This window comes from Oncorhynchus tshawytscha, linkage group LG10 (assembly GCF_018296145.1).
Source record: "Oncorhynchus tshawytscha isolate Ot180627B linkage group LG10, Otsh_v2.0, whole genome shotgun sequence".
In the NCBI taxonomy this organism is placed as follows: Eukaryota; Metazoa; Chordata; class Actinopteri; order Salmoniformes; family Salmonidae; genus Oncorhynchus; species Oncorhynchus tshawytscha.
In genome coordinates this window covers 52,950,576-52,959,565 of record NC_056438.1, presented here as the reverse complement: position 1 = coordinate 52,959,565, position 8,990 = coordinate 52,950,576, and the positions used below count along the sequence as shown (strand labels likewise).

Genomic DNA, 8,990 nt, shown 5'->3' with positions numbered 1-8,990 from the left:
AGAGAGAGACAGAATAATTCAAGAGAAAAGTAAAGACAACCGTAAAGGAAGTCGAGGCATTAGAGAGCCTGTCAGAATCTGCCATTTAACGTGATGTGATTACCCTGATGCAATCAATGACCACTCATCCCTAATGAGGCTGGGACTGCGTTCCAAATGACACCCTATTCCCTACAGGGGGCACTACTTTCGACCAGGGCCCATAGGGTGCCATTTGGGATGCAGGATGGGTCTGGCTCCAGTACTATGGGGATTCCACAGCCAGCCCTCTACTCAGCCCTGACTCAGGTTCTCAATCTATGCTAAAAGAATAGCTTTAAATCCACTGTCTGGCGTCATGTTGCTATTTATACAGCCATTACTGAAGAGCAGGCACAAGGCATTAATCACACTGAGCCCTCTCGTTCTCGCTCTCTCTGCTCCCTCCAGCCTTCCTTCTCATCTCACTACCCTATATTCCTCTCTCTGTGCCCCCCCTCTTTTTCCCTCTCCCTCTCTCTCCTCATCCATCTCTCTCCCAGTCTGACTGCTCTGTTCTCCACGCAGTGGGCCATTCTATATGCAGGATCTTCTGTCTACTACAGCAAACCTCCCCTCTTATTCAATCCCATTACTCTGCTGCCTGCCTGCATGTCCTTCCATTCCAATAAGTCTCTCCATTAGTTTCAGAGGGGAGCAGTAAAATCACTGGAGCCCGGGTGAAACTCAAAACCGGTTCGATATCAGTGTTTAATTTCAATCCATGCTGGCACTACAGAACCTCATCATTCTGCTATAACCATAGAAATATCATTCCTAACATTCAGTATTCCCCATTGAAGTCAATGGGGCTGTGATGGTGAACAGACAACCATATGCTACCATGGCTGTAGCATCTCGTGAAAACCCATCAGACCATCTCACGTATGACAGCATATGACAGGGGCACATCATGCGGTGATGTGCTACACACATTGACACGGTCACTTACCTTTGAACTGTGGAATTTCCCCCGTGGGACTCTTAGGAAGGCCTTTATGGCAGGCATCGCTCGTCAAGGCAACCGTCACCCCACAGCTCCCCAGCAGAAAGCCTATCTGTTGGCTCCCTGCATCCTGGAGAGGGAAGAGAGGAGAGAGAAAGCGCGAGAGAGACAGAAGAGGAGAGAGGCAAAGGACGAATCATTGCTTTTTTTCCATATTATACATGGAGCATGTGTTTATGTTCAGTGTATTCATAAATCCATGAATTATCGTAATGCAAAATATAGTACTGTACAAACATCATAAGGTATACTGTGAAACCCCCCGTCTTTGCTCTGGTGTTTTACGACTATCAAGAGTGTATATTTAGGTTAGAAAAACAGTTATATTATCCCACTGTTCACATACTGCATGGTCATGTGTAGCCTGGGCTCTCAAGACATTGTGTGGGTGGAGGAATAAACCCACACAGGCTCATATGGAGTAGATAGCAACACTAATAGAAGCAGGCCCTGCAGCTCTGACATCACAGCCTGTTCTGCTGTGCAGCTAGGGGGTTTCCTATTCCTACACTACAGTATACAGCCACTGTCTCAGCCTCTCCATCACAGCTGCTCTCTCTGTCTCTCTGATAAACTGGGCTCACAGCCCTGCCTCTCGTCCCGCCTGCCTGCCTCTTCCCGCCCGCCCGCCTGCCTCTTTCTTCCCGCCTGCCTGCCTCTTTCTTCCTGCCACTCTTCCTGCCTCTCTTCCTGCCTCTCTTCCTGCCTGCCTGCCTGCCTGCCTCTCTTCCTGCCTGCCTGCCTGCCTCTCTTCTTGTCTGCCTGCCTGCCTCTCTTCCTGCCTGCCTGCCTGCCTGCCTCTCTTCCTGCCTGCCTGCCTGCCTGCCTCTCTTCTTGTCGGCCTCTCTTCCTGCCTCTCTTCCTGCCTGTCGGCCTCTCTTCCTGCCTCTCTTCCTGCCTGCCTGCCTGCCTCTCTTCCTGCCTGCCTGCCTGCCTGCCTGCCTCTCTTCCTGCCTGCCTGCCTGCCTGCCTGCCTGCCTGCCTCTCTTCCTGCCTGCCTGCCTCTCTTCCTGCCTGCCTGCCTGCCTCTCTTCCTGCCTGCCTCTCTTCCTGCCTGCCTGCCCCTCTTCCTGCCTGCCTGCCTGCCCCTCTTCCTGCCTGCCTGCCTGCCTCTCTTCTGGACTGGCTGCATCAGATAAACAGCGAAATAGTTAATTGAGCTGGGATGAAGAGAGACAGACAAGGAGATAGAAAGAGACAACAGACAGAAAGCAGAGGGAGAGAAACAGAGGGAGAGAAACAGAGGGAGAGAAACAGAGGGAGAGAAACAGAGGGAGAGAAACAGAGGGAGAGAAACAGAGGGAGAGAAACAGAGGGAGAGAAACAGAGGGAGAGAAACAGAGGGAGAGAAACAGAGGGAGAGAAACAGAGGGAGAGAAACAGAGGGAGAGAAAGAGAGGGAGAGAAACAGAGGGAGAGAAACAGAGGGAGAGAAACAGAGGGAGAGAAACAGAGGGAGAGAAACAGAGGGAGAGAAACAGAGGGAGAGAAAGAGCAGAAAGAAAGAAGAGTGATGTGTGAGTAAGCAAGATGGGGGGAAAGGCAGAGCGGTGTGAGAGGTGGTAGGGGGGGAAACACTCCCCAGCGTCACACGGTGATGTCATTTTGAATAGTTCCTCGTGTTCATGCTAGAGACATACCATTTCTTGTCCTGGCTGCAGCTCACTTTCTATCCGTATAAAGCTTGCGCCTATTCCATAACATAGGGCTTGTAATAGCAGGATTTTCCTTTTTCGATCTCATCTCATCGCTGCAACTCCCCAACAGGCTCGGGAGAGGCGAAGGTCATGAGTCCTCCGGTCATGAGTCCTCCGAAACATGACCCGCCAAATCACACTCCTCAACACCTGCCCACCCAGAAGCCAGCAGCACCAATGTGTCAGGGGAAACACCGTTCAACTGGCGACCGGGGTCAGCCTGCAGGCACCCGGCCCGCCACAAGGAGTCGCTAGAGCGCGATGAGCCAAGTACAGGCCCACCGGGCAAACCTAACTCCCCTAACCCGGACGACGCTGGGACAATTGTGCGTCGCCCTATGGGACACAGCCCGGGAATGAACTCGGGAGGCCCAACGGTCTTTTTCTACACATGAGGATGCCGACAAGAAAATCGCCACAAAATCGTCTGTAAAACCCGAAGCGTTTGTGCTACAAACTAAACCACCATCGAATGATGACTCTCACGAAGACGACAAGCTTTACGTCAGACGTCTGAAGTCATTTTGAAGAGGTCGCCTCACAAACCCGACGGTCCAGACCGACCCGTTGGAGCTACAAGCTAATATGTCACCAATATCAGAGCTTTCTCCGTTCCCTACATACTGTAATATCAAGAAGAATGAGCCCTTCAGTGTTCAACCCACGCTCCCATTACAAATGTTCCTGTAAATCGCAGAAATTAATTGCTTGCCACATTTTCCATTATTATTGTAGCATAACATAATAAAATGGTTTGAGGAACAGCTGAATGATCCCAGCTTGAGTGTGATGACTACAGTATACGAGTACACTATCAGCGAGGTTCCCCCACAGAGAGTGAAACTACAAAGTCTTGTTTAATAATGCCAATTGGATCCAGATGCTGAGGAGCCATAATGGCCGTCTGGTTTCTCTACGGCACTCCCCAGAGATATTACACCATGACAACTGTAAGCAAGGAAAGTAAGCCTTTCCGAGCCAGAATGGCCCATAGGGCTTGAGCCTGTCCCTGTTTCTGTAGCGTGAGGCAGCTTTGGCGTACGAGTACACCCCCTGGAGAGGACTTTAGTCACACAAGTGTTAATAAGCCAAGTTACTCCCTCTGAGCACACAGCGGTTACATCTCTTTAGTCCTAGTCATAATTTCATTTATGAATAAAAACCTGTATGCATCCAAAACACACCCGATTCCTATGGGCCTGGTCAAAAGTAATACATAGGGAATAGGGTGACCATTTGGAATGCGCCTCCTCCAGAGAGAGAACCAAACGCTCCCAAATCCCTTTCCCCTGCATGTTCCTCTGTCTAACTGGCCCCATGGGCCCTGGTCAAAAGAGGCGCAATATAGAGAATACGTTGGCATTTGGGACAAACTCTGTGCTCTTGCACTGTAGCACACATCAACAGGCCACTGACTACTCTCTCTCTGGATGTCCTCCACCTCCCCCAGACCTCTCTATGGCCACGATGAAAAGCTTTGATCCTCTGACTGAACGACAGAGCCAGATCTGGTGAAAGTCACACTAGGACATGAGCAGCCTCATAAGAGAATAACATACCCCCTACATCCAGGAGACTACGCTCTTGTATTTTGATTTAAACTTAAATTTACATACTTTATCTCAATGAGAATAAAACCTCTCTTCTACAAGACAGACCTATTCACTCGCAAAACAATCCCTCTATTCTCCTGGTTCTACATACACACTGCTAGGCAACAGCTATTGTCCACTGACCACCAACTCTACTATTGCTCTGTTGCCCTCAGCTAGGTTTAGACTGTTGTGGTTTGCTGTGATCTAGTGAACTATAAAACAGATGGCTCTCCTATTCTTAGCACTTCGCCCTGTCATATTCAAGGTTAGAACTACCTTTCTATGGGCTCTGATGCTTCTAGCCTTGAGATGTATTTTTGATTACACATTAAAGTGAAATACTGTAGATATGTTAAGTATTGCTTACTAGATGGTGTACAATGAATTCTGTAACCCCTCCCTCTTCAAATTCTGGTTTATTCGGGAAATGCTGTTTAGAAGAGGACATCGTATTATCGTATCTTTGTACTCCCTGACAAAACATGGTTTCCAAGGAACACGCCATACAAATAAAGGCATTTGAATTAATTATATGAAGAGTGCTATGGTCCTACTTTCTTTTTGATGACCAACTCTGACTTCACCAGACAAAAGGACCGGACTGATCTCCTTAGTACCTGGATCGGCAACTGCCGGCCCGCCACCCACCTTTAGAAGGTCCTCGGATCAACCTCAATGGTGTTCGATGGGGTTGAGGTCAGGGCTCTGTGCAGGCCAGTCAAGTTCTTCCACAACAATCTCGACAAACCAGCTCTGTATGGACCTCGCTTTGTGCACGTGGCATTGTTTTGTGCTGACATTGCTTCCAGAGGCAGTTTGGAACTCTGTAGTGAGTGTTGCAACCAAGGACAGGTGATTTTTATGCGCTATGAGCTTCAGCACACGGCGGTCCCCGTTCTGTGAGCTTGTGTGGTCTACCACTTCGCGGCTGAGTCGTTGTGGAAACGTCTAGGTTCAACTTGTTGGAAAGGTGGCATCCTATGACGGTGCCACGTTGAAAATCACTGAGCTCTTCAGCAAGGCCATTCTACTGCCAATGTTTGTCTATGGAGATTGCATGGTGGTGTGCATGATATTAAACAACTGTCGGCAACGGGTGTGGCTGAAATAGCCGAATGCACAAATTTGAAGCGGTGTCCATATACTTTTGTCTATATTGTGTCGCTACATACGTAGCACTGACAGCAAAGGGCCAAGTTTACAAGGCTACAGTACCTCTGCTCTTTTCTCTTTGTTACATCATGACAGTTGACACCCTACTGTCAACACTTATGAAGAGAATGAGTCCTATGACTGCCTGACCTCTTTGGTCCAAATGCTAACATTGCTTCACCTCTCATTCACTTTTCCTCCTGTTATCCCAAATGGCACCCTATTCTCTATACAGTGCACTACTTTTCACCAGAGCTGCATGGGCCCTGGTAGAAAGAAGTGCACTACATCATAGGGAGCCATTTGGGACACAAATGTTGCACTAAAAAGGGGAACTCCACCTGTCTTTCCTTTCATGCTGCTGGCCTCAATGACCCAGGAGGACACACACGTACAGTGTGTGTGTGTGTGTGTCCTTACTTTTCTCGTAAGTGGCACTTCGATTGGCACAGGGACAACCTCCGCCAGGAGGCAGCCATAAAAGGCAACCATGAAGGCAGCCGGGTCGTTGTTGGGAAAGACCAGAGCCACCTGTGGACAGATAAATCACAAAGGTTAGACAGAGTGAAATGGTAATTATATAATAGTAATGGGCAAGGGGGACTAACCCACCCTTATATAAATGGTTGATTACCAATAGATATCCTGTACGTATTCTGATTTGTGGAAAAAGTGGAAAATAACTCATAAGCTCTGATAACTGAACAGATAATGGTTTAGGCCAGTGTTGTGATGTCGGAAAGCCCCAAATAGAGACGATCTCCAAAATATGACATCCTAAGATATGAAAACAACAAATGGTAAGTTTTCCAACTTGAAAGGAGATTTGAATAGAAAATGGAAACACTTGATACGCTCTGATAATCTAAGATCTGTAAATGTGCCTCCATTGGTTAAGTTGCCGCAGAAAATCTATATGTCTGAAATCTCACCGCTTATTGTAAACTGAGGAGAGCATGACTAAGTCTTAGGTCAGTGTTGTCATGACAACAACCCCCCAAATAGAGCCCAAACTCAACATCTCCTAAAATATGACTACGTGCCAAGCAATATATGAAAGCATGCTGCTAACGTTATCATCCCATGAGCCCGGAGTCAGTCTGTTGAGGGAGTTTTCCACCCAGTGACAGATGATCAGCGATGTCTAAACCGTGTTCACACAGGGGGGCCTCTTTTCTCCTCAACACTGGAGCAACAACATTAGATTCTGTCCCAAATGGCACCCTATTTCCTACATAGGGCTCTGGTCAAAAGCAGTGCACTATAAAGGGAATAGGGTGCCATTTGGGACGCTGGCTTTGTCTGCAAAAGGGGCTGATTGAGCTTCAGCAGCGAGGCAGGCAGTCTTATCAGAACAGTGGAATTGTGAACTCTCACCGAGCATCTGGGCTCTTGCTCTCTCCCTCTCAAATTCAAAAGGGGCTTTATTGGCATGGGAAACATATGTTTACATTGCCAAAGCAAGTGAAATAAACAAACTAAAGTGAGAAGAAATTCTCTCCCTCTCTGATAAAAGCCAACGCTATCTCCCCTAGACACTTTCATCTGCCTAATGCAGCTCTCTCCTCTCCAGCAGGCCCCAACACAGGAGGAGAGCAGGACAGCACAGCTCACTGATGGATAGATCACATCACAGAATCACAATGCTTCAACACAAAAAGAGGGCAACTTCTTAGATCCAGGAAGTCATGCCATCATTCTAAATAACAATTTGTCGTTAATTGACCTGCCTGGTAAAATAAGGCTCGACTAAAAATACATAAATAAATAACAAATATCCTGTTCAATAGATTTCTGTCTGGAGACAGTGGATAGTGGCGTCATTGGAACGCTTATCTGGTGCTAGTGCATGTTGGATCAGATGTGCACCAGGTTGCATTCTGGCCTGGGAGCAAGGGTGATAACAGTGTGTGTGTGTGTGTGTGTGTGTGTGTGTGTGTGTGTGAGAGAGAGAGATAACAGTAAACTTAACACTAAGTGCTGTTAATGGCTCCCATGTTGGACAGAGAGCCATAAAATACTGTAGCTCTGATTAGACAGCATCTGGGGGGTGAAACAGAGTGCACCTGTCTGGATGGAACACAGCATTACCTTACTGCATGTCCTCGACATTATCTGAGTCTCAAATGCCTCAAACCATATTCCCTACACAGAGCACTACTTTTGACTGGAGCCCTATGGCCTTATGCGCAAAAGGAGAGTAAATCATTTCTGGGTGCTGTTAAATCTTTTTTCCAGAGCTTTTCAATGTCACCCTGCAAAATGCAGGTCTTCTTGTCAGCTGTGACTCATCCCATTCTGCTAAACCTCCAAGCAGCTCTAGTGGGACTTATGGGCTTCAATAAACTATTTTTTATCAAAAGTATAATCAATGCTACTTTATAATTTACAGGGAGGGGGTGGGAGAATAAACTTTGTGTACAGTAATTAACCGTTCCTCTCTAGTTAATGAGGAAACACACTCATAGCACCAGCTTGCTTGCGTCCCAAATGGAATCATATTCCTTTTATGGGCTCTGGTCTACAGTAGGGCACTTAAAAGGAACTGGTGTGCCACTTGGGATGCAAACATTGACTCAGTTTCCTACCCAGCAAAAGAAGGGGAACAAACCTAGATGAAAGAAACAAAGCAACATCCTCAAAATAGGATGGATGCTGAGGAGAATTGAGTCAATGGTGGCGTCCCTATTCCCTATATAGTGCGTCCCAAATGGCACCCTATATAGTGCACTACTTCGTGCACTATGCAGGGAATAGGGTGCCATTTTGGGACGCGGGCAATAGGTAACGGTTGCCTTTTAGTAATGCACAAGTACCGGTATATCAAATAGCAGGGAAAAAAGAGTGGGGCAGTATGGTTCTTCATTACAATCCTTACTTGTAATTCAAAGCTGGTGACATGTTGTGTAAATGGATACCTTAAGTGGTAAATCACTTTCATTGGAGAAGAAAGGATTGCAGCAGTAGCACAGAGAGCAGTAGCACACAGAGAGCAGTAGCACACAGAGAGCAGTAGCACACAGAGAGCAGTAGCACACAGAGAGCAGTAGCACACAGAGAGCAGTAGCACACAGAGAGCAGTAGCACACAGAGAACAGTAGCACACAGAGAACAGTAGCACACAGAGAACAGTAGCACAGAGAGCAGTAGCACAGAGAGCAGTAGCACAGAGAGCAGTAGCACAGAGAGCAGTAGCACAGAGAGCAGTAGCACAGAGAACAGTAACACAGAGAGCAGTAGCACAGAAGATCTAAAGGGAGAGCATACAGTAACTCAGATACTGTACGTCACGTGGAATAACATTCATGTTGGGTAACATAAGTAGCCAGAGTAGTACCAAATCCCAGAAGGACTGCAGTAATACACACCAGGCAGTGTCCTGAGCCTGAACACAGGAGATTAAGCCTGGTGGCTGGTGCTTATCTTGGACACTGGGGTGGACATGATGCTGCTTGATGCTCTGTAAGCCCTTCTCTCTGAATGTAGTAGACACAGGGGCTGGAGCTCACACACAGGCCTCTT

At 47.4% G+C, this 8,990-nt stretch overlaps 1 protein-coding gene across 18 annotated transcripts in view; it reads right to left on the bottom strand.

Annotated features, from left to right (window-relative positions):
* The window catches only part of LOC112259592 (disco-interacting protein 2 homolog C), a 255,580-nt gene that overhangs the window by 54,588 nt on the left and 192,002 nt on the right, over window positions 1–8,990 (bottom strand). For all 18 annotated transcript variants that reach the window (XM_042328721.1, XM_042328723.1, XM_042328722.1 and 15 more), the window contains 2 exons: window positions 5,889–5,999; window positions 971–1,094 (listed from right to left, as the gene is read on the bottom strand). In XM_042328721.1, the coding sequence (XP_042184655.1) occupies window positions 971–1,094; window positions 5,889–5,999 (235 nt within the window). The remainder of the gene's footprint in view (window positions 1–970; window positions 1,095–5,888; window positions 6,000–8,990) is intronic.